The sequence below is a fragment of the Fusarium coffeatum genome, assembly GCF_003316985.1.
Source record: "Fusarium coffeatum strain FIESC_28 chromosome Unknown BRIP53273_contig_65, whole genome shotgun sequence".
NCBI classification, from domain to species: Eukaryota; Fungi; Ascomycota; class Sordariomycetes; order Hypocreales; family Nectriaceae; genus Fusarium; species Fusarium coffeatum.
Genome location: NW_022157861.1, coordinates 194,454 through 218,903, shown reverse-complemented (window position 1 = coordinate 218,903; position 24,450 = coordinate 194,454). Strand labels below are relative to the sequence as shown.

Here is a 24,450-nt window from a genome sequence, read left to right as displayed (position 1 = left end):
CGGTTAGCACCTTGGTGTAAGTGAAATGAACGAAGTGGTGGAAGAAGAGGTACGTATCTTAATTACCCAAAGTGGAAATCTCTTTACGCGAAGAGACGCGCTCAACGCGTCCCACCCCACGTCCCGCTACTCTAATCTTCCTATTCCATCACTGCGACAACCAGTGACCGGCGACAACTTCAAAATTATACAACGGCCGAGGCATTGGTCGTGCGTACAACTCATCTTGATTAAGATAAAAATGCCCCATTCTGTCGAAGCTGGAGCCGAAGCCATGTCATCCCCAAGAAACGTTAAGGACGAACCGATGGAGGAGGAGAATGGAATCCTGGACGAGACCCCCAATGCGCCAGAGGCCGATGCCAAGATGACGGAATCAGAGGATGTGAAGAAGGATATTAAGCAGCTCGAGGATTTGTTCGATGATGTTGACTCGGACGATGAGTTTCCTGCAAGTTCTGCGGCTATTCAGCCCAGTTCGCCTGTTGCTCCCCTATTGTAAGCAACGGTACAGGAGCTTAAAGCTTGCAGAGTAACTAACTGGTTGTAGTGATGCGATGTCGCTGAAGGCTTCAGACCCGGAGGTTATGAGAAGTTTCTACCAGCGATTATTCCCCTGGCGATACCTATTTCAATGGCTCAACCACAGCCCTACACCAACGAACGACTTTGGCAACCGAGAGTTTGCCTTCACTCTACAGAACGAGGCCTACCTCCGATACCAATCTTTTCCTACCGCCGATACGTAAGTAATATACTTGGACATAGCATTACAAATACTTACAATGTTCAGGCTCCGAAAAGATGTTCTTCGATTGATGCCTTCCCGTTTCGAAATCGGCCCCGTTTACACAACCAACCCTCGCGACCGAAAGACACTGCGAAACTCATCCGCCTTTAAACCTCTTGCAAAGGAATTGTGTTTCGATATTGATTTGACAGATTACGACGACATCCGAACATGCTGTGACAAGGCGAATATCTGCAACAAGTGCTGGCAATTCATGACTATGGCTATTAAAGTGGTCGATGTAGCGCTGAGAGAAGACTTCGGCTTCAAGCACATTATGTGGGTGTACTCAGGTCGACGTGGTGCTCACGCCTGGGTTTGCGATAAGAAGGTCCGTAGTATGGACGATCAGAAGAGAAGGGCAATTGCTGGCTATCTTGAGGTGGTCAGGGGAGGTGCACAGAGTGGAAAGAAGGTCAACGTGAGGCGACCATTGCATCCTCATCTTGCGTAAGTTCCCACATTCTATCTGACATATTAAAATACTAATATCACCTAGACGAAGTTTGGAGATCCTCAAGACTCACTTCCAAGAAGACGTTCTTGAGGTTCAAGACCCCTGGGCCTCACCCGAACAGTCTGAGAAGCTTTTACAGCTTTTGCCAAACCAGAACCTCAACGAGTCACTGCGGAAGAAATGGGATGCTGCCCCAGGACGTGCCTCGACTTCAAAATGGGCAGACATTGACGCCTTGGCAAAGTCGGGCGCCAGCAAGAACCTCGATGCCAGGCAACTTCTCGAAGCCAAACAGGATATTGTCCTGGAGTATACCTACCCTCGACTCGATATCGAAGTCAGCAAGAAGCTCAACCATTTGCTCAAGAGTCCTTTTGTTGTGCATCCCGGTACCGGCCGTGTCTGTGTGCCTATCAACACAAAGAACCTTGAGGACTTTGACCCCCTTAGCGTGCCTACGGTGCAGGGTCTCCTAGCAGAAATTGACTCTTGGAAGAGCGAAGAGGAAGAAAATAGTAAGGGCCTGGCCGATTGGGAAAAGACAAGCCTGAAGCCCTATATCGACCAGTTTAGACATTTTGTCAACGGGCTGATGAAGGACGAGAAGGACGTAAAGGTTAAGCGGGAGAGAGACGAGGAAAGCATGGAATTTTAGACATTGTATGAAATGGGATGGACTTATGAACAGTGTAAATGTGTTGGACTTGAAATTTGGATTTAGACTTGGCTGGCGCAGTATGGCATTAGTACAGAGGATATATTTACTTTGAAGCAACCTCAACCTCAGGTGTACTTTGTTCAGAGGAAGCCTCTTCAGCATCAGGATCCCTGATCTCCTCATTCTCCTCCTCGAGCTCCTCAACCTCAGCATCCTCGGCTTCTTGTGTCTCGCCTGAAGCGTCTTCTTGCTGTTTCAATTGACCTCCTTTGCGCTTGGGAATAACGCTCATGAATGCCTCGCCCCAGTTTTCGTATTCGAGCCACTTGAGCATGATCTCGACGACATGGTTTGTTGTAAGAACCGCTCGGCTCTGCATCACCATGTACTGACCGATGGGCAGCCGAGCCGTTCGGATACCACGCGCCCTCGCTCGCTTGTAGCACAACCCCTTTTCCCGGTTCTTGTCAACTAGGCCACCGATGACATAGCTTGTGTTGGGCTCCAGACGCTCAAGTGTGTAAGGTGAGTCCGAGGATAGGTAGACAATGTCGTTATACTCAGGACGAGGCTCAGGCTCAGGATCGGGGAGAGGGAGAGGATCCTTCTCGTCCCTGGTCCAGGGGCTCTTTTCTGTGAGACTTCGCTGAAGAGGCTCGATCATTTGGTCAACCTTCATCTTCTCACGGGCCTTCTCCGCGCACTCGATAAAGTCTCCTTCCACAAAATCGATGCCCTTCCAGTTCTTGTGCTTGTCGTCGAGAATCTGGTGGAAACGCTCGGCTAGCTTTCCAGTCCAGTTGGAGACGTAAATATTAGTGCGATACCTCGCATTCTTGTTCTCCGAATACGATCTGGTGATCTGACTGCCGAGTGAAATGATTTCCTTCTCGCGCATGTACTGCTCGAAATCACAATCAAAGATGAGTGAGACGGGAACGTCCACAGAAGGCGGCTTCTGTTGCTTATTGGCGTAAGGGTCTATGCCCTGTGCAATGAGTGCGTCTCTCTCCTCACGCTTGCGAACTTTGCGAGCAATTCGGCTATCTCTTCGCTTCTGCTTGCGATCTTCCTTGCCAGCTTCCCATTGTTGCTGCTTCCTCAGGCGCTTGAGTGCGTTCTTGGACATGGGCTGAGCAGGCTCATCCTCAGCAGGTCGTTTTTGAGGAACGGTAGAGCCTGAGCCAGTATTTTGCTGGACTTGAACCTTTTCATTGCCCTCAGAACTCTTCGTCTTCTCAATATCGGCGTTATCTGATGGCTGTCGCGATTCTTCCGTCATTTTTAGGATAAGTTGAGGTTGATGCGTCTAAATCAAACTGTGTAAGAGGTGCCTTGTTGCCGTTGTGCTTGAGAGCGCAGATTCGCGATGGCGTTATTCTCAAAGACCTTCAAATTAAACTATAAAATGAAATGAAAAAGAACTTAAGGAATTGGCCCCAATTGAATGATTTTGAGGATATGAAGCTTAAACCAAAGAATATCCTGTCAAGCTCATACTATCTATGGAGCGGATTTTTCTTACAAGCTTGAGTCTCCAAACAGTGGTGGGGCACCTCAGGCACAAGGACGAAATAATTTAGTCACTTTATGCTAACTTAGACTTACTTTATTATGGTAGCCTAAGCCTTAGAGGATAATTCTTCTGTTACCCACCTGGGAGTATTGAAAGATAGGTACGTACCGAGCAAGCTTCCGAATTTCGTCGAGGTTACATGAACCAATGAAAACAAGGCAATTGAATGACCAACGTCACGTGTTGCGGTGGAGGCTCGCAATCCTGTAGTTTCCATACCAAGCTCGGCTTCAACCTCAGGCCCAAGACATAAAAGCTCCCAACTCCTCCCTCTTAGCTATCGCAATCGCCATGGAGCACCCCCCGTCGAGCGCGAATGTGGCGCTTCACAAGAAGCCTGCCACCTATTTCAAGCCTTATGATGTCCTTAACGACACTACAAAGGCTGGTGTAGTTGGTGGTCTCAGTGGTCTCTTCCTCTCTTCCGTCAAGAATGCTATGGCCAAGCACAATGTCGGCATTCTGAGCGTCTTCACCCGCGGCTCTGCCATAATTGGTCTCGGAGGTATGATAAACCTGCTGGGACAGATCAATTGAGGTCTTTGCAGTACTGATTATCCTGTCTAGCCGCCGCCCCCGCCGCATATGTCTTTGTTTCGCGAACCTCAATGAACCTCCGCGAAAAGGAAGATTCCTTCTCCGCTGCCCTTGGTGGCTTTGCCCTGGGCGCTGTCCTCGGTCTTCCCAGTATGAGATGATACACGGCTCGATGAAAAAACGAATTCTGTCTGACAAGCTACAGCGAAACGAATGCCTGTCGTCATGGGTCTTGGTAGTGGTCTTGCCGTCTTCCAGGGTATGTTCCACTACCTCGGTGGCCGATACGACTCTTTCAAGCGAGAGGGCGATGAGTTCGAGCGCAAGGAGATCGTCCGACGATCCACTCGACTGCCTATTGAGCAGACCATTTCAGAAATTGGTGAGGGCCGAGGTAAGTCGCGCATCGTGTCTATCCTCCCCGTGCAATATCTCACATCAACATAGGCATTCGACCTCCTGGATACGATGAGCGAAGGGTGGAGCGACTTAGCCAGAAGTACGGAGTTGAGATCAACCCCATCAAGGCGACTGTCGAGGGTAGCCAATAAAGCACTTAACGACAAGCGGGCGAACGGGACGGGAGCGACTGTACATAACTCTTCTGGGCGAGGAAGAGATGCTACACTAGAGAATTGGAGTTTTGTTTTGTTTCCATGTGAAGCTCTGGACTGTGCCATCTCACGCTCGGGCAGTTAGGTTTCTTTCATGAGGTAAGTTTTCACTGACACTTTCATTCCCTATACCATCCCTCTATCTACAATGATGATACACTAGCTTCAGAGGCTGTTTATGATCTTTAATGATTCTAACACTCACCGTTCTATCTTTATCCTGAGCATAATCCCTTTCAACAATACGATTTGATGACTATGCAGGAATATGTTCACTGATTGTGTTTAGATTTCTGTAACTTTATGCCACTTTGTTGCACAATACGCTATAATACGACTGTTCATGGTATGTGACACTCATCTTTTTTCTCACCCTCCCTTCGCTATGATGATACATCGCTTTCAGAGGCTGTTTATGATCTTAATGATTAAACATTCACCCAAGTTCTATCTATGTTCTGAGCCCCAAACGTATACCTACATCATCTTTGGTAATCACTTTTACGAGCAATACTAACATTGCTTAGACTTATAGATTTGACGTTCCTCTCACGACGCCTCGTGTACTAACATATGCTGTATGTATATCTCCTCTTCTCTTCGCCCCTCGATCCCCTTCAATGATGATACCTAGCTTCAGAGGCTGTTTATGATCTTAATGATTAAACAATCACACAAGTTCTATCTATAGTCTGAGAAACCCTTAAAATTATTCATATTGTTTTTCAATCTTCTTCGACATTTGGCTAATTCATCAAAGATTAGGGTCTCGTAGTAATGTTCTGGAAGTATCCTCTGCCATATATATCTCATCTCGGCGAGGGCTCTCGTCTCAATCAAACGTTTTCCCTACACTTTTTTCCCGTTGATTATATCCATATTATCCCTATTCTATGCCGCGCACCTGGGTATCGTTTTTATGTAGGCAAAGCTTTTCTTGTGTCAAAACTCAATACAAACTGTCGTCTCACTGTGCCGGATCTTTTAAGCAATCTGCCAGCCCATGTTTTTCCACCGAAATGCACCTGATAATGGATCCAGAAGTGGCTTCTAAGGCGCATGGCTCAAACCTTGACAAGCTTGAAACCAACCTGCACATAACGTGCACAAACAAAGGCGATGCAGCCGGCCAGCATAGAGCAGCCAGAGAAAAGCTGCAGACCAAGATAGTCGCCGTCCTGTGCGGATACGATCGCACCTCCAATAGGGCTTCCCGTCAGAGCACCGAAAGATGCAATGGCAAACGCTGTGCCAACACGAGTACCAATTTGGCGAATATCGGACAGCTGGGCGATAAGAGTTGGAACAAGACTGATGTATCCGCCCGAGGAGAAACCAAAGATCACGGCGAAGACAACGATGCCGGCTGTGTTTTTCACTGGAATCCAAACACACAAGCAGAAAAGAGCAGAGATGAATGTGATGGCGATCATGACGTTGTATCGACCAAGCTTGTCGGCGATGATGCCTGGGATGATACGACCCAAGATGCTGAGATCGTGTTAGTATGCTAGCCAACGTTACTTGCTCTGGCACGACTTACCTGACAGCATTGAGGATGGGCAACAGATAAGGGATTAACGATTCAGACATGCCTGCAGCCTGCGCCTGAAGCAGGACATAGTTGAAAGGAAGAAACATTCCCCACATAAAGAGGAAGAAACCAATGACAGTGATGAGGATAGGGATCTCTCGAAGACCGCTGATGTATTCCATGAAGACGAAAGGCTTGGGGCGAGGAGGCAGACGAGACTTGACAGTGAAGCAAGCAATACCCAGCAGAACGAGGAACATGAAAGCCATCGTGCGCATCATCCAGGGAAAGCCTACGCTGTTGATCATTTTGTCCATCATGATTGGGAGAACGACACCTCCGAGAGACGATCCCGAGACCATGATACCGAAAGCAGCTGCACGCCTTCTGAAGAACCAAGTGACCAGTGAAGACATGGAGGCGTTGAAGACAGCGCTGGATCCAATGGATGCGACGATGGACTGTGCGAGGAAGAACTGGTAGTATTCTTTTGACAAGGACACCATCATGAGACCGAAGACGTATGCGAGAGTGCCACACCATAGGAGATACTTGGGGCCATAGGTATCAAACAGACGACCAAACTATACAAGTCAGTGGGGTGCAATTTCATCGAGGAGGGAGCAGATTATACGTACAATAGCACTGCAAAATACCATGAAGAACACCTCGACAGACATAATCCAGCTAACGGCAGAACTGTCGTGGTCTCTAAGTGGCCCAGAAACGTAGTATTTCTGAAAGACGCCAACACAGTTCACGAGTCCGAATGTACAGAACAGAGCACACCAACCTCCAAAGACGACAAGCCAGGCCTCAAGTCCTCCATCAGGGAAATCTGCCGGGGCCATTCCAGGTGGAGGACCTGCAGGGGGCTGTTGCTGTTTCTTCTCATCGTCACCACGCTCGAGATCTGCTTCGACAGCATTGATAGGCTCTGGGTGAATGTTTGCTTCAGTTTTGGCTGTCGGCTGTCGACTTTGTTTCTCTGGATCTGTTGATGTTACTGGTTGGATTGTCCTGTCGTTGATTGTGTCCGAGGACGAAGATTTCGTTGACCGAGCCATGATTTGGTTGTGTAGGAGGATTGATTATTACAAAATTGTATGGGAAGAAAAGATTTCGTGATATTTATCTTTGGTTGGGAGTGATAGGCAGTAGCCAGTCTGTCACTGTCGATGCAGTGAACGATGCACTGATATCAAGTCACTGTTCATCGATGTTACGAGGAACCATGAAATTGCCATCACCTCCATCTATATATCAATCAGATGTACCCTAGTCATTCGCTCATATCTGATCTTGTCTCTCAGGTCCTAGTGGGGTATGCACCCATCCTCCAATACTACCTACACTACTTGCTGAAACCCTGGGAATCTACAAAAGGTGCATGTCTAGATCTCGGTCTATTAAATCACGAGCGGCCTATAGATCGGGTTTCTGTCTGGCCGGAACATAAATCCGTAGCCTAGCCTAGTCTGTACATATAGTCGCTCGGTCTTAACATGATCGCTGTTTTATTACAGCCGAGGACACGGGTTAAAGTGTTCAATGTCTTCGGCTTCCGTTTTTTGCTGTATTCTTGTTCCATAAAGTGAGATTGCATGTGTGTAACTCTTCCAATGAAAGTTCGCATCCTCATGAAGCAGTCGGATCATTTGTTATCTGGGCTGAATAATGCAACCAGAATCCTGCATCCCACTTCAACCCTGTGGACTTAAGAAGAGGCCGAGTCGCGAAGTGCCTAACCTAAAGAGTGACAGGGAACGAGACCATCCAATAGTTGAGACACAGGATAATCTTCTAGGGAAGATCTTCTGCATGGGTGCTGCTGTCTTACAGTATTCCAAGGGATTTTTGTCCCTGCTTAGAAATACTTATTGGTGAGGGTCGCTGACTGCATGAATCACTCAAGCCTGCTTTGACCTGTTGAGCACCTCATCTTATATACACATACCATCTATGAGACGCCAGATGCTTTCCCGTTCATCCCTTGAATGCCCCAATCCATGGTCTAGTCAGACACAGATCTCTAGTCGTTCTAAAATACTGCCAACTTGACCTTCAGCACAAGTTCATAAACTGGAGATGTGGTATCATATACACAGGCCAGAAGAGACTGATGCCAGCAATGAACCTGGCAGGCTAGGTGCGGATTAATGGCTGCTGTTTGAACTTCTGAATATTGATACATAAAGGCTTCAGCTCTATGATAGATAATATATGTAATCATACATAACAAAACAAACATTGTATAAAACTTCTTCATCTGCTTGTCCTCTTTTTTCATCTCTGCTGCATCGCTCGCTCATATTCTGTCTCTCTCTTCATGCTTTTGTTCATCGGATAAACTCCTTGAGTTCCTTGTTGTCCTCAAACTTGACCTTACCATCCTTCTCAACTTTCGCGACATGAATGCCAGTCACTGACTCATCATCTGTCTTCTGTCCGATAGCTTTAACAGCAGCGGGCTTAGTCTCAGCACCATCGGTCAGCTTAGGCTTGTTGTTCGACTCGAGGGCCTGAGAGAGAACGCCAGGCTCAGAATCAGCGATCTCATTCACTTGCTTGTTGGTGAGAACATCTGAAGCTCGCACGCCTCGGCTGGACATGAGAATCTTTGTAGGTCCGTGGAACTGAAGGAAGAGGCGATCGCCCCAGATGGTTCGTCGGGTCGCTGTTCGCAAGCCGTAGTAGGCTCGTGCCAGGTATTTCCAGACCTCGGAGTTACGAACAGTCTTTACCCATTCTGGCTCTGAGATCCATCGTGATAGTGAGGGGATCTGGAGTTGTAGGCTATTGCTCTTGAAGCGGAAAGGTTGAGGGGGGTGTCGGCTGACGGAATAGGCGACAACACTACCAGGGTGAGCTACAAACTCCTCGCCTTCCTTGAGTGTAAGTTCGTAGATCTGTCCAGGTGCCGATAGAGCCGCAAGACCTCGTCCTGTTAAGAGGGTGTTACCCCAGTGAGCGAGTGTAAGGCTGCTCTGAATGCGGGCCGCGGGTGAAAGAGTATGTCCTGTCCAAGCCAACAGCGCATTCCTTTGCGCGATCATCCAGTCTGTCGTTCCATCGAGGTGTAGGACTGTGAAAGTGGTTGTGGGAGACTTGGTCGAGATCAAGGCTGTGATGGGTGTCGTGGCTGAGATGCGCTGGTAGAGGAAGGGAACGCCAAGGAAGGCTCGTGTAATCGGGTTGAGGATCGAGAGAGTGGATTGGGCCTATATGGTCTATTAGATATGCTGCTGATAACTTTTCTTGGTGGCTGCGTACATTCTCAGGCTTGCCGGCGACAGCAACCAACGTGCCCCGCCGAGTATAGAGCTTCTGCGATGCCGATAGAGTCACAGATAGAAGGGAATATGGCGAGCCAAGGACCTCGAATCGAGCATCTGTACAGCGTAACGTCAGATATCAGAGCTTATCAATCATGACCCAATGGTGTGGGCGCATTCATACCCGCAGGATCCCTCGTCTCAAGAGCTCCAAAAGCATCACCACCAACTTTGGGCGCTTCAGTGCTCGGCGCAGCGTTGATCTGAATAGACCTGCACTGAGATCTAGTGCAGGTATATAAAGGCAATGCCCGCAGCCGCAGGCCTCGTGCCGCTCTTGATAACGGCAATTGGCCTCGCATTTTGCTGATTGGATATATGAGCTCCGAAAGAGCTGTATAACTTGTATATCTACCTCTTCTCTTCACTTCACTTCGGGCATCTCGAGCCAGACGCCAGGGCCAGTATTGTTAGCGGCTTTTCCCGTGCCCACACGTCATGTCACGTGTATCCGTTGCTGGGTCAACGACCGTGCTTTCTCATACAATCTTACTAGACCGATATCCTTGTGATCTTCCTTATAGCAAACATTTGCTAAACTTGCAGGACGTGGTAGTGGCCAGCTTGGTAGGCTGACAGAGTCCGAGTCTTTGACACCTTGAGCTTGTTGCTTGCGCTACTCCTAGTGAACTCCTCCTCACACCAAATCCTCTTCATACCGAATACACACCATGAGTGTTAGAGTCGTCTCCAGGATACGGCCTCTGCTCGAAAAGGAGCGCGAATCTGACATTATTGTTCGAGCCGATACAGTCGATCCTAGCAAGCCTAACACGGTCGTAAAGATTCCCAATCCCAAGAATGAGGCTGAGGAGTTCTCTTTTACCTTCAATGGCGTGTACGACCGTGCTACGACTCAGGAGGAACTGTTCACTGCCGAAGGTAAGATACTTATGCTAACAAGTTTTGGTTTGTATTACCTTGAATCGTATGTTGACTTGAGTAGTTGCTCCATATGTCAAGTCTCTTTTCCAGGGATTCGATGTCACAATATTCGCGTATGGTGTCACTGGTACGGGTAAAACGCACACGATGCGAGGCGGTATGAAGCTGGCAGACCGTGGGGTGATTCCTCGGATGCTAAGCAGTGTCTTTCGACGCGGCAAGAAGATCATGAAGGATTCTAAGGGCGATACCGACGTGAAGGTTCTTCTATCATACTACGAGATCTACAACGACAAGGTCTTTGATCTCCTCGAGCCCCCCGAGAAGCGAACGCCCACCGGTCTACCGCTACGAGCCGAGGCCAACGGCAAGACTATTGTCGTTGGTCTCTCTGAACGAGCTTGCGAGGATCTCAAGGACTTTGAGAAGTTGTACATCGAGGCCAACAACAACCGCGTCACCGCCGCTACCAAGCTCAACGCCCATAGCAGTCGCAGTCACGCTATTCTGAGAGTCAAGCTGATCCAGACAACTGCGGAGTCGGTCAGGGAGAGCACAGCATCAGCCATTGACTTGGCTGGTTCTGAGGACAACAGGCGAACTGACAATGACAAGGAGAGATTGGTGGAATCTGCTGCCATCAACAAGAGTCTCTTTGTCCTGAGTCAGTGCATCGACGCTATCGGCCGTGGTGACAAGAGGATACCATACCGAGAGTCCAAGATGACTCGCATTCTATCACTGGGTCAGAACAGCGGCATCACTGTCATGATTCTGAACCTATCGCCTCTGCGAGGTTACCATCTCGATACCCTCAGCAGTCTCAACGTCAGTTCCCGTGCCAAGCGAATTGAGGTTAGGGAGATCGAGAACGAGATTGTCTATAAGTCTGTTCCTAGGACGAACTCTGGACTCTCGGGCCTGGGTCTGCGTCAGCCTCTGCGCCCTCTTGCCAACCTCACTAATGTGCACAATGGCAACGTCGCTGCTAAAGATAAAGCTGCTGAGAAGGCGGCCGATAAGCCTGTCAAGGCATTTAGCGTCTACACTGACAAGTCGAAGCCAGCAGCACCTGCCAACCGTCCACTTGTGAGCTCCAACTTGGCTCGCCCAAAAGCGAATCCTATCAAGCGGCCTTCTGAAAACGAAGCCGTTTTGAGACCCAGCAAAATCTCAAAGCCTGCCGCTCCAGCATCCATTACGATTTCAGCTGCTCAGATCGAGGCCATGGTTGAGAAGAAGGTCAGCGAAATCCTCGCTGCTCGAATTGCGGACGAGCAGAAGTCTCAACCACCACCGACAGTTCAGCCTGAGATCAGCGATGCAGTACAGAGGCGACTGGAGGCACTTGAGAAGCGAATCGACAGCGACGAATGGCGAGACGATTCCAAGTCGGAAGGACTACGCTTCCTTCTCGCAGCCCGACAACACAAGGAGCGTGGCGAGGATCAAATTGCTCTTAATATGTACGAAAGAGCGCTGCCATTCTTCCCCGGGCAGGCGAAGCTGGTCAACAAGATTGAGAGACTACGATCGCGGCTGGATGGAAAGGCTCCCGCACCTTCTCCCCGTCGGGCAACCCCTCGCTCGGAACGCAAGAGGAGAAAGTTTGTGTATGATGATGCGGACGGTGATTATGAGACTGCCGAGGCCGATGTGGAGGAAGATGAGTTGGTGCATAAGGCTTTGAAGTCCAAGTCACGAAGGGCTAAGCCTCTTGCTACCAAGTCCATCCTCTCGGGTGACGATGAGGGCCCTGCCTCTCCTCGCACTCAACATCTTCTTGACATTGTCAACTCGCGTGACCCGGACCAAATCCGAAGCCTGGTTGGTTTCGGTGCGAAGAAGGCTCGTGACCTGGTCGACTACCTCGAACTTGTAAGTAACGATGAGGCTGGCGGACATATCGACAACCTTTCCCAGTTGAGGACTGTGCCCGGTATGGGTGGTCGAACAATAGAGAGAGCTTATGACGGACTTGTTGTTTAAGCGAGGCGTACTTTTTTCCCTTATATAAATGGGACGGGCATCCAATGCTTTTGGTTTGAAATCATAGCCTTATACCCCCCTGTTTTTGTTCGAAGAAGATGGAAGCATTGAATGGTGTTTGGGGAGTTATTTGATTTGCTTTTGGATGGGATGCATGGCAGCGAGACTTGATTGCCGATATAGGTGTTGATACAATCCTTACTGACTATTCTTTGAATTTGCCTTTCTGCGTGATATGCTCAACCTGACATTGGTTAACACTTTTCATTGAACATCCAGTAACGTAGCCGAGTTATCTCTTCTTTTCTGCACGGTCGTCAAGCCGATCTGGAAATCTTGAAGTATAGGGTAACCTCCTGGCATCACATCCATGTTTACCTTTGCTATGTGGACTGCTATTTTGAGGCATAGCGATCGCAACTGACACCAATTGACCCGAGTGTTTCCCGATCGAAAAATGGATCACGATCTTGGATAGCTTGAATAAATCCTTGGCTATAAAGCATGAACCAACCTGAGTAGTGCGCGCTCAGCCATTGAGCATAGACGAGTGCACGCGACACATCATATTTAGTTAATATCAGTGTTATTCAAGGACGGGTTTTAATATGCATTGGTATTCAAACAACCCTTTTCTCTTTATGTCGATCTCAGTCTGAAACCAACCCTGTAACCTTGCGCCTCTTATTCTCTCTGTTATTCAACGTTGCAGTGGACATGATCCAATGACACGGGAGATATGCACGCTAGAAACCGGCTGCCGAAGCATTGAGTTTTGTGTTGCGTGGTCGATGCAAGATCATACGCATACGGAGGTACAAAACTTTATGCACAACAAGCACAAGCCCCCCAACCTCTCTCCTCGTCGTCAACTCGAAAGTTTTTGATGCTTCTTATTCGCACTCGTGTTGCTGGTCTGTGACATTTATGACATAACGTAACCCGATACTTGTTTTAGACCAAATGCATGCATTTCAAGACAGGGACATAGCTCGTAGAAGCCGGGAAATTAAACTCGATCAGACAGGCTCGAGCCAGACCAAGGTTTGTTTCATCCTCGCTCATCATAGATCAAAGCACAGGCTCATAAATGCGATACATGTTTTGAACGTGGTATCTGTTTTAATTCATTGGTACCTTGGCTAAATTCCACAAAGTCCATACATATCCATCCTTCCATGAAACTAGGCCAGATCAGACTGCAATACTCTTCCCCATGACTATGTACAGTACAGCTTGCAGCATCCGGCAGTTGCCCGCCAGCGTTAGAGGTTTAGTTTATGTGTAAACAACCCAGAAGCAGAGTGAAGGGGTAACGATATAATGGCAGTGAGAAGAAAGTATAAATCAACGCCATCAAAGGAAAATTAGGGTAAAAAGGTGTCGGTGACGACCGATGACACGTCCAACTTTGTAGTAAAGCTCTGCCATTTCGTAATCCCTAAACGTATTCAAATGAGGCCCAGTGATATGATAGGCCTGCAAGTTGAAGGGAAACGAGACAAACAGAAGGGACGGAAAGTGTAACCAAGTGAAGTCGTTAAAAAGATCTCGTGGCTGGTGGTATTGTCCTGCCAGAATAAAAACCGAGGTAGTGATGTGATCCGATGCTGTAAGATGTGTGTACTGTACAACAAATCTGGGCGAGTTTCGTCATTTGGAGACCACGAATGAATCGGGGGTATCCATCAAATCCGATTCATCCATCCCATGCCGTCTCATCTCATCTCATTTAGTCGTGTCCGTTTCTTACACGCTTATGCGCCCGCTACGCCTGCGCCAGAGCTGTAATCCTTCGCTTGGCGCTAGATTGCCGTCAAATCGTAAAGAAGAATATTGCGAGAATTTTGTGAGTTTTGTTGTTTTTTGTGTTGCTTTGGCTATCCGTGAGTTACTCATCGGATCATGCTGGTCCTTCGCTCCTTGACACTGGGCATGGTCATGCTCTTGGAGCCGCCAAATTGAGGGATGGAGCTGAAGCGGTTCAGACGCTTGCGCTCGGCAGTAGCCATTGGTTGTTGTTGAGGCTGCTGGTGCTGAGGCTCTGAAGGGAAGTGGTGCTCCTCAATGACGACGGTGGATGGTGAGGCCATGGGGCTGACATTAGCCTTGTCGCCATGGAGAGCGTCGATGCCGCCGGAGGAACCAGAACCAGAGGAAGAGCCGGTGCTGTTGGGAGTCTGGTAAACGTACTCGCCATCGACGTAGACAGCGTTGGAGACAAAGGTGGAACGTCTGTGACGGCGGCGGGTGTAGCGTTGCTCAAGACGGAAGAGCTCCAGCTTGGCTTGAATCTTGTCCATGAGAGACTTGCCCATTGTTGCGGTAGTGTTGGTGATTTTTGACGGAGTTGAGTTTGGTTGAGTAAGTGAGCCCTTGGATATATCAGGCAAATAAATCGGGTCTCTCGGTGAGTATCAGCGCGTCGAGGGAGGCTGGATTCGTAATGCAGAAGCCGAGGATGTGGAGATTAGGAGTGTGATTTCAAGTCAAGGTACCGCAGTCAATGCTGTACGCTTTCGGTGTCGTGTATGTACTTGGATGAGAATGTTTCGCCACGGATTTGGTGTGAATTGCCTTGGTTTATCCTTGTGAGAAAGGGGGAGGACAATTGCTGTTGGTTATGGTTGGTGTTTAACAGCGAGTAAGTCGACGATACGGATAGATAGGGAGATAGATATGGAGAGTTGTACTATGATTGACAGTACGTAGTATTAAAAGAGAGTAGAGGACATTAATAGTAAAAGAAGCAAATCACCGGGAGTTTTGTTTCCTTGTCGTCCAAGAAGGGGATTAGATCAAATGAGAGTGAAAGAGGAAGTGGTAGCGGGTGACTGGGGGTAGAAGAAGGATTGCGACAGCGACAGGAGGGAGAATGAACGAGGGGGGAGGATTGGATGGAAGATAAGAATGAGTGGACAACCATTCATCACCCAGGAGGCAGAGAGAGGCATTACAGGGGGTTAACAGCCCGCAGGTATTCTAACTTTAGAGAGTTAGTGGATGCTGTAGCGTCTGGAAGGCCGGGCCTCCACTGACCTAACTTGGGGCCGCTCCACTGTTTTCTGTCTGTCCATCAAGCTGAAGACGTTCGTTCGCCGACCCAACGGGACAAACGAGAGAAAGTCCAGCAGGGGAGGCCCGGAAGGTGGAGTTTGCCTGCAGGGGATGGTAATTGGAACAGTGTCAAGGGTGCCATGCGACTGAAGCTTCGCAAAGCGACCTGCAGCTGCTTTGATGCCCCTGAAAGGTCACATTCATGGATCTGACATGGAGATCAAGGAGGGGAGGGGGGTTGGAGGTTGACTAAAAGACCTCACATTAATTCAGTAGCATTTCTAAGCCGCCTCGGATATACTGTAAAAATAAACCTTAGGGCTATATTGTCAGTTCAGTAAAGGTAAGGAAACCCCGGTGGTCTAGAAAGGGCTGGGTACGGAGTAGAGATCGTTGACTAAAACTCGGTCCTCTAACATAGATCGATCACGAGCAATCAACTTTGTTTGTTGGTGTCCAATATCAACCAAATGAACACAAACTATATTTTATATTTCTCGTCATGTGTTGGACGTCAAAGCTCTGTTCTCCCACCCTCCCTCCTCTCCTTCCGCTGACGGGCCGTCAACAGGCGTTTGCTCTTTGTCAACTGCTTATATGTATCCGTAACAAAGAACAGAAGAATCCTTTCTTACGCGTGGCGATTAGACCACATTGGGAACCAAACCCAAGTTATTCTAGCTCAGGCCTCTAGAAGTCCGTTCCCAACGCCGGCCAAAGCGCTAAATACTACACCAGCATGATTATGGCGTTGGCGGGTTGACGCAGGGGGACCACACTATTTCCCCGTCGAGCAAGAGGAGAAAAGCGACTCTCACTGCAAAAGATAGAGGCAAGAAACGAAAATCGCAAGGTTCCTTTCTGTGCCGAGTACGGCTGAAGTTCCATTGGCCCCTGGCATTGGATTGAAACGTAACCGAACGGAGAGAGGGCTGGAGACTTTCTGGGGCTTCCACACGAGAAAGAGTCGAGATGCAGACCAGAACCAGCACACCTTGAAAAACCACATGGTTTTGCGAGTCAGCATCCACAGTCTAAACGTTGATCCTGGGTCGAAGTGTGGGACAACGCCTCTCAGCAGTAAATCACCAACGTTCACTGGGAAAAAGCAACTGGCAGACGAACTGCACTCGTCGATCAGCCGAGATTTAAAATGAGACGCTGGTTTAGCTCATCGAGTCCCAATCAATGTAATATTCCTCTGAGCAATGAGTGGTCGTTTTTCGCGATGTGCGAATTAAACACAGGCTCTGGTCAAGAGCTCTCTATACTTTCTAAAGAGCACCATCTTCGTCCTCCTTTGTCTTGCAGCAACGAAATGACTGGGCTCCCCCCTTGTTCTCCGCCGGTGAGTGAGCATGGTTGGTTCGTGGACATGCTGCATTAGGCATGGCCTATCTGCATGTTTTTCTGCAGCAGTGTCGCAACAGCAGAACTGGACTGAAACACAATCTAGCTCCATCGCACGATCTTCTTTCCATGTTTCTTTCTGGCCATCATTGTTATCGTAACGTTTAGTTTTTGCTAGTGACCGTTCGACCGAATTTTCGCTCTGGCATGAGTCGGTTGGCATGTCTGTGCCTTCTAGAAATCGACTGACATGAGTGGGAATTGACCTTCTCTCTCGCCGTTTCAAGTCAAAGATGTGCAGAAATGGATCTTCTCAGCTAGACTAGACTCGACATCGCCCATGTGGTTTGAACGGGGACATCCTCGCGAGTCAGGTCAATACCGGCTGAGAGATCTTCAGGCACGGACTCGGATCCGGTCCAGAAGCCACAGCCAGTTACAGTTACTTGATCGTTGAGAGCGAAACTGCTTTTGGTTAATGGCATGGATATTTGGGTGCGGTCTATTGTTCGTTAGCTTTCTTTGCCATGTGTCGACGACTGACAAGTGCCCGGGTTTCTGGGTCACAAAGATGTATTCGAATCTGTCAAAGAGCATGACGATTCAGACATTGCATCATTAAGCTCTTGAATGGTTCCCACTCGCAACCGAGGCCAAAGCATGGTTCGGTTTGATAGAATCACTCGTCATGTAGTTGAGTCGAAGTCTCTCGTGAGAAGAAATAGTGAAATGCATGCAACCAATAGAAATCAAACGCTAGACAGATTTAATTACTTCAATGTAAGGTAATTACAACCGACAGTTTGTGGCTTACACGGATGGGAAGGAGGACCCTTTGGGTAACGTCAACGCACCTACCTGGGATTGTCAATTGCATCACTCAGCCCGTGCCTTCCTCATGAATGACTTCAACGGCAACACTCACGTGGACGAATGCCTTCTCACATCTGCCGTTCTTTCCATAATGATATACACAACTTCACCCGAATCTCTGAAGTTCACGTTCACCTCCACGTACTCACGTCGAGGAAAACTTGTCTTATTGACGACTGTTGAGCACGGATTCAAGTTTGTGTCGTGCAACTGACATTCCTGTTACACCCCAAGAGATGGACAAGCCTGGCCTTGGTCTCCTCGTCCCGCCTTGACGGTACTGCAACCAAGAGAAATCGTCCGCTTAACGCGATCTGACGTTGGACATGCCTCCCCGCCGCTGCCGAATCTCTCGCTAGACCTTGATCTGGGTGATACAATGCTGGAGTCACAGTATTCTTGTTCGAGAATGTCTGTTGCAGCCGGTCTATCACAGCGGCAGAGAGACTCAAAAGGCCGTTTGCGTTGCATAAAAGCGCTCCGGCAATGGTAGCCCCCGGATAGCTTGTATATGTCAAACTGATTTGTTGGACAACAAGACAACTTCCCGTCGTTACAAACAATGTCTCCCTGAAGCCATCATGCCGAGACTTGCTTTTCGTATGGCCATAGAGAAAATAGCGATGGCCCAATGTCTGAGTGGGAAGACTCAATATGGATATCGTACTGATATGTATAGGTAGTCGCAGACGAAGGTAATTTTATCACCATACCTGATTTGATCTCGACTCCCGACTCGAGTTGTTAAGATGTTACCAAACAGGACAATCTTGGCCTGGCCGTGATACCCAGATGAACAATGCTTGGATTACGACGCCAGCTCGAAAAGACGCACCTGTTTCCCCGTCCGTGGCTCGAATGGGAGTTGCAACGTTGACAATGCACCTTTCCGAGACCGAGCCGTCCAAGCTAATCTTCCGGACCAGCACCAATTACTACCATATCAAAATTTACATATATCATCTTCAAATCGCAATAATTCCGAACTAAAGACATCAATTCACAACGTTCATTCAATCGACCCAGCCACCATGAAACCGCACAACTTCTTGCAAGCCTTAGTTCTCACGGCTTCAGTCATCGTGAATGCCGGAACGAAACCCAGACCTGCAGTCGGCTCTTCCAGTTCTGGCAGAAAGAGTAATGGAGAAACTCGCAAGTTTATCGTAGAAGTCGAGCCGGTAACAGAAGTCAGTCCTGTTCTAAAATCGTTCGCTCACACTCGCAGAACCATGGCCTAGCTACAGTGACCCGCCAGTTTCTTATGAAGCCTGACAAGCACAGGCCGTTATTCCAGAGCTTTGATTGCAGTGATGTTTTCAATGGAATGGTGGTAGAAACCGACACGGATGATACGGATACACTATTCCAGATGGAGGGAGTTGTCAATGTCTGGCAAGCACACACAGTGTCGATGCCAAAGGTTGAAAAGTCAAAACATGGCCCGTCTTCCTCGATAAGAAACTACTCTATTCACCATTGGACTGGCGTCGACAAACTGCACGCTGCTGGCATACGCGGTAAAGGGGCGACTGTTGCTATAGTTGACACAGGTATCGATTATACACACAAAGCGGTATGTCAAGATGTGTTCTTGACCTGCATCCGCTAACCTCGTTAAGCTTGGAGGATGCTTTGGCCCCGGATGTAAAGTCAAGGGGGGTTATGATCTTGTGGGAGCTGAGTGTAAGTTGAAGCAGCATCATTGAGACCGACTTAAGAGCTGACTCTATATCCAGGGGAGACACACAATGAGAAGAAACACCCTAAGCTACCCGACAACGATCCTATGGACTATCAAGGCCATGGGACACATGTAGCTGGTATTGTTGCTGCCGAGAATGAATGGTACGTTCCCGAATGACAAGAACGATCGAGCACCTGATTGAAAGGAATTTCTAGGCTCACTGGAGTTGCCCCTGATGCGGAACTTCTTATCTACAAAGTATTCTCTGATGTAAGTGTGGTTTGTTTATGAGAGATACACGAGACGTCTGGCTTATCAACAATAGAATCCGTGGGAAACTGACGAGGTGACTATCATGCAAGCATTGTGTGATGCTTACAACGCTGGAGTAAGTGATTCTGTGTGTACGTATACACTTTGCTGATGAAAGCTTTGTAGGCCGACATTATCACTTCGAGCATTGGACAACCGAACGGATGGTCTGATAACCCTTGGGCCGTGCTAGCCAGTCGACTAGTCGACAGAGGAGTTGTGGTAATCGCATCAGCTGGTAACGAAGGGGAGTTTGGGCCTTTCTACTCAAGTAGCGGTGCTGTCGGTCACGGTGTTCTTGCCGTGGCCGCTGTAAATGTTACCACGAAGCCCAATGCTAACAAAACCGGCGAGGATTATGGACCAATGCCTGTATACTTCACCACCTGGGGACCAACTAACGAGTTGCTCCTCAAGCCCGATATCGCTGCTCCGGGTTTTGACATAACGAGCACCGTCTTGAATCAGAGCTATGAAGAATTGAGTGGGACATCGATGTCTGCGCCATACATAGCAGGCATTGCGGCCTTGTTCATTGGAGAATACGGTGGGCGTGCTTTCAATGGCGCTGGACTGGGCAAGATGCTTCGAGACCGTATTGCATCAAGTGGGAAAAGTCTACCATTTGTAAACAGCCATCTCGTTCGAAAATTCAAGTCCCCGCCATTTCAAGTCGGCACTGGGTTGGTCGACGCATTCAAAGTTCTCAACTACGACACACAGCTTGAATACGAGCCTTTTGCGCTCAAAGACACCGAATTATTCAAACCACATTGGAGGTTCAACATCACCAATACTGGTGGGAGGACGCATAGATATCACTTCAAGCTCGAGCCCCAGGCAGGCTTTGATATCTATGATGCGAACTATGGGGTTTCTCTACTATATGGTATTGAACCAAAGAACATCGTTCCTCCTGTCAGACTCCCTCATACGGTCTTCATTGAGCCAGGAGAAACAAGAGAGCTGAGGTAACATTCCTTTCTACCCCAAAGCAACCACCAGCTTATAGTTTCAGTGTCAGGTTCGGTCTCCCCGATGTAGATGACGATTACCTGCCATTGTATGGAGGCAAGGTATGGATCATTTCTGACCATGGCGAAAAGTTATCCATTCCATACGGAGGTTCGTCATCCTTGACGTGGATTCCCATTCTCCTTCCCTCTAATACCTGGTATAGGAGCCGCATATGATACAGAAAAGGCATTCGACAACATGTTTATTGTTGAACCATTCGTCACTGATCCCAACAAAGACTTGACGTAAGAAACCCAGCATAGCCTTGTGCTTCTCTAACATATATGATAGTTGGTCTTTTAATATCGACAAGGATCCGAATGATTTTATTGAGGTTGGTGGCAGGCTGTCATACGCTTGCCACAACCTTAGATGGGATGTGAGTACCCCGTCTGAACGTCAGGCTTCTGTCTGTCTAACAAGTGCAAGATATTTGAACAAGGCTGGACAGAATCGCTATGGACCTATCCCCCTCGTATTGGCGAGTATGGATACGTCGGCTCCGCGACAACGATGCGAGATGCTGAAGAGTTCTGGTTCTTCGACCCTTCCATCAATGACCCTAACGACACAGTGCCCTTTCCTCTCAAACGAGAACCGCGCGGCTTTCATGTCTTTTGGTGGTTCGGTAAACTCGCCAACGGCACAAGGATTTCGCCAGGAAACTACACGTAAGTGATACAATTAATGAGATCAGAGTACGCACTGACGGTGTAGCATGAGATTTGCGGCCCTGAGACCATATGGGAATCCAAACATCTCGGATCACTGGGACGTCATGTACAGACCTGTGGATAGCAGTATACAGGTGCTGCCGTATAACGATACACGCAGCTCGAATTTGACGTACAGGGCACCGCGGTACCAGATGCCGAGTCTTGGCAAGGCTTAATTAAAGGGTAGCCGAGAAGGGGATAATCTACATGGTGTTTGTTGAATTTGAAAATTAACAATCCATAATCGAGCTGGTCACGAACTGAGGGTATAAGTAGAGACATTATTCATCATTGTCTACGTGCCTATTCTATATCTCATCGTAACACCTTTTTTCGTATAGATCTGCGCAGTTTGTCGCTTTAACATTTGTCGACAGAGCAGAATTTGCTGCATGTGTTCCCAACCAACTCCGTAAATGCACAATACCGAACTCCATACCCAAGTGTTCTTTTTAGTTCGAACAAAAAGACCAAGATATCGAGTTTACGCCCATTTGCCCAAAAGACTCATCACTACTAGACCAGCAACCAAGCCTATGAACGCAAGGGTGGTAGTGAGAGCGCTGGCTTCGGCAAGCTCAGCCTTGTGACCATGTCCTCCAGTCATCCAGTCTGCAGCCCACATCTCGACAAGACCAACCCACATGAGGATACCGGCAGAGACAGCGTCGAGCGTACCGATGGCGATAAGGGTGGACTTATCGTTACCGTTGAACTTTTGCAGAACACCAATGCCAATGGCCATTCCGATAGGAGTGATGAAGGCAAAGAGCGAAGCAAGACCGAGCTTCTTCTTCATGGTTAGACCGGTAGGGGCAATCTCCTCGTTAGGAATGGTCTCGGTAGCCGCAGGGGGAGCCTTGTCTGAGTCTTGGGCGGAGGATGTGTCTTGAGAAGTGCGAGGAACGGCGGCACCGTGAGTGTCGGCAGCAGTACCGATAGTAGCGATTCGGCTTCCGAGAGCGATGCCTTCAAACATTTGGTGGAAGAGAATGACGACGAAGAGAGTGAGGAAGTATTCATCGCCAGCGACAACGAGTGTCAAACCGATGACTGGACTGTGTTAGGGTCTCATGTTGACAGAACCAAGAAGTTGAACTTACGAAGAGAGTGGAACAGAATACCAACTTCCATAACAAGAACGCTGAAGACTTCGGTGGATAGCCACGCGTTCTTTCTCTCAGCCACGGAGAGATCAGCCGATGCCTTTGTCTTTGCGAGAACAACGCGGTTTCCGATGTATTCGACGAGGAAAGACAGGAAGATACCGGCCATGGCGAGAGCTGACGTGGTAGCCTCGTAGCCCAAATCACCAATGCATTGGTTGCTGAACATAAGGAATGCGTGAGTGTAGAGCTAATGATATCAGTTAGTAAATTTGACATGATTTCAAGGGCTTTACATACGTGAACAAAGGCGGTAGAGATGATGATACCAGTACCGAATTGCTTCAGCACGATGAGGACGACGTTTAGTTTGCTGGGCATCATCTTGTGCAATAAGATAGGCCCAAAGACACCCAAGGCACCGGTGGCCAGAATAACGAAGAGAAGACCGACACGGAGACCAACATCGTAGTCTCTTCTGCGAGGTTGGCAAGCTGAAGAGCCAGGACCAGCCTCTGCCTCGCTCGTCTCACCGTGGCCGCTTCCGCCTGTACAGTGTCTATGAAGATTCATTAGTTATCGTCGATGGGTTGTCAGTTATGCAACTTACTCAACACCAGCATGGAAATGGCAATGCTGGTTGCTATCAGCTGCCTTATCAGCGGATCCAGTTTCGGTCGCGCCTTCTTCATGGCTATGGTCGTGGCCATGTTCCTCTTCACCTTCCTTATGAGTGTCCTTCTCTTCAGACTCGGCACCTTCAGCCTTGACAGAAACATCTTCACCATCCGAGTCCACACAGAACCTAAAGAGTATGAGTTAATAGTGGCCACTAATCGTTCGCAGCTCTAGGACTTACGTATCAGAGCCATGAGAGTGGCAGTCAGTGTATTGAGAAGGAACATCGGTAGTGGCAGTGACCTTGATGTCCACTAGGTACTCTGTCTTACCAGCGAAACAGTATCTAAGCGCGAGGTTAGCCGCCAGTGCCTTAGTCTCGAAACAAGCCAAGTATTCACTAACAGGTCTGAGGCGTGGAGGTGGCACCCTGTGATAGCAGTGACCTCTGGCGCAGCTGCTGTGCTTGAGGGGGCCTGGGTAGCTCTAGGAGCAATATGGACATTGCCAGCAGCTGCAGAAGCCGCAGAGAAGACGACGCCCCATTTGGCGAGGGACAAAGCGGAAGCGTACATATCGAGAGACGGATGACGGCCGAAGATCTTCGCTTTGTTCCGTTTTTGTTTCGATTCGAGCCTGCTAGCTATTGTTTACGGCACGGAATAGCCGGGGAGACACGTCCAAACAAGCAGGATTTATGCTTAAATTGTCAAGAGGCCAATGGAAAGAGAATTGAGATTTGAAACTGGCCACAAGGGTTGTTGGAAAATGACAGCAAAGATACTTTTGGGAAGAAGTCGGGGTATCTCTATATTTCTTTGAGGGAGAGAAAGCGGGAGAACAAAGTTAATGTCTCAAACTCTTCTCGTTTATCGGTCCATTGCCACTGGGAGAAGGTCCAAGATACCTGCCTACTGCTACCTACTCTTGCTTCTGCTGGAGCAAATAGAGTGGATTGGCTGCGAGGACCTTGATGGCTTTGAGCCACTATCGAGCGGGAGATTACCATTTTGGGTTTGCTGTGAGAACCCGGATGGACAATGTCGAGCCTTTAATCCCTGTCGCCAAGACTCGAAAATCCAAGCACAATTTGATATATCACTGAGACTCGAGCGCACGTGTTGTCGATATTTCTCTTTTTGAAGAGTTGTGATTCGAAAACAGGCTGAGAGGCGACTGCAAATATCTCGTCATTGGTCCGGTTGAGCAAAGCTAGGTTTCTTCAACTTGGAGATCCTCTCTTCTCTTGAAGATGCGGCTCTGATACAAAACTCTGCGGAATCCCCACATAGTAGGAGCTAAAAACAAGGTTAAAAAGACTCTTGTTCTCCAACTCCAT

General features: G+C 48.5%; 9 protein-coding genes across 9 annotated transcripts; 4 read left to right on the top strand and 5 right to left on the bottom strand.

The window, feature by feature from the left end:
• Positions 1 to 241: 241 nt before the first annotated feature.
• Positions 242 to 1,902, top strand: FIESC28_03077 (uncharacterized protein; the record flags this gene model as incomplete). The annotated part of the gene is made up of 4 exons (XM_031157226.1): positions 242 to 498; positions 551 to 745; positions 794 to 1,240; positions 1,290 to 1,902. 4 exons carry the CDS (start codon positions 242 to 244, stop codon positions 1,900 to 1,902), a joined length of 1,512 nt encoding a protein of 503 aa, XP_031018768.1.
• Positions 1,903 to 2,008: 106 nt separating this feature from the next.
• FIESC28_03076 (uncharacterized protein) lies at positions 2,009 to 3,187 on the bottom strand (the record flags this gene model as incomplete). The annotated part of the gene is made up of 1 exon (XM_031157225.1): positions 2,009 to 3,187. The coding sequence occupies one exon, from the start codon at positions 3,185 to 3,187 to the stop codon at positions 2,009 to 2,011; it is 1,179 nt and encodes a 392-aa protein (XP_031018767.1).
• A 585-nt stretch (positions 3,188 to 3,772) lies between these two features.
• On the top strand, positions 3,773 to 4,569 carry FIESC28_03075 (uncharacterized protein; the record flags this gene model as incomplete). The annotated part of the gene is made up of 4 exons (XM_031157224.1): positions 3,773 to 3,986; positions 4,049 to 4,168; positions 4,224 to 4,412; positions 4,466 to 4,569. The coding sequence occupies 4 exons, from the start codon at positions 3,773 to 3,775 to the stop codon at positions 4,567 to 4,569; spliced, it is 627 nt and encodes a 208-aa protein (XP_031018766.1).
• A 1,127-nt stretch (positions 4,570 to 5,696) lies between these two features.
• On the bottom strand, positions 5,697 to 7,233 carry FIESC28_03074 (uncharacterized protein; the record flags this gene model as incomplete). Its single annotated transcript, XM_031157223.1, has 3 exons — positions 5,697 to 6,123; positions 6,176 to 6,750; positions 6,805 to 7,233. 3 exons carry the CDS (start codon positions 7,231 to 7,233, stop codon positions 5,697 to 5,699), a joined length of 1,431 nt encoding a protein of 476 aa, XP_031018765.1.
• Positions 7,234 to 8,505: 1,272 nt separating this feature from the next.
• On the bottom strand, positions 8,506 to 9,803 carry FIESC28_03073 (uncharacterized protein; the record flags this gene model as incomplete). The annotated part of the gene is made up of 3 exons (XM_031157222.1): positions 8,506 to 9,387; positions 9,440 to 9,558; positions 9,626 to 9,803. The coding sequence occupies 3 exons, from the start codon at positions 9,801 to 9,803 to the stop codon at positions 8,506 to 8,508; spliced, it is 1,179 nt and encodes a 392-aa protein (XP_031018764.1).
• Positions 9,804 to 10,172: 369 nt separating this feature from the next.
• On the top strand, positions 10,173 to 12,375 carry FIESC28_03072 (uncharacterized protein; the record flags this gene model as incomplete). The annotated part of the gene is made up of 2 exons (XM_031157221.1): positions 10,173 to 10,383; positions 10,448 to 12,375. The coding sequence occupies 2 exons, from the start codon at positions 10,173 to 10,175 to the stop codon at positions 12,373 to 12,375; spliced, it is 2,139 nt and encodes a 712-aa protein (XP_031018763.1).
• A 1,895-nt stretch (positions 12,376 to 14,270) lies between these two features.
• FIESC28_03071 (uncharacterized protein) lies at positions 14,271 to 14,693 on the bottom strand (the record flags this gene model as incomplete). The annotated part of the gene is made up of 1 exon (XM_031157220.1): positions 14,271 to 14,693. The coding sequence occupies one exon, from the start codon at positions 14,691 to 14,693 to the stop codon at positions 14,271 to 14,273; it is 423 nt and encodes a 140-aa protein (XP_031018762.1).
• Positions 14,694 to 18,686: 3,993 nt separating this feature from the next.
• Positions 18,687 to 21,563, top strand: FIESC28_03070 (uncharacterized protein; the record flags this gene model as incomplete). The annotated part of the gene is made up of 12 exons (XM_031157219.1): positions 18,687 to 18,845; positions 18,884 to 19,231; positions 19,278 to 19,341; positions 19,395 to 19,503; positions 19,558 to 19,612; positions 19,668 to 19,730; positions 19,781 to 20,625; positions 20,673 to 20,779; positions 20,835 to 20,916; positions 20,963 to 21,050; positions 21,101 to 21,342; positions 21,389 to 21,563. The coding sequence occupies 12 exons, from the start codon at positions 18,687 to 18,689 to the stop codon at positions 21,561 to 21,563; spliced, it is 2,337 nt and encodes a 778-aa protein (XP_031018761.1).
• A 308-nt stretch (positions 21,564 to 21,871) lies between these two features.
• Positions 21,872 to 23,686, bottom strand: FIESC28_03069 (uncharacterized protein; the record flags this gene model as incomplete). The annotated part of the gene is made up of 6 exons (XM_031157218.1): positions 21,872 to 22,440; positions 22,491 to 22,743; positions 22,794 to 23,052; positions 23,104 to 23,298; positions 23,353 to 23,457; positions 23,517 to 23,686. 6 exons carry the CDS (start codon positions 23,684 to 23,686, stop codon positions 21,872 to 21,874), a joined length of 1,551 nt encoding a protein of 516 aa, XP_031018760.1.
• Positions 23,687 to 24,450: the final 764 nt, after the last annotated feature.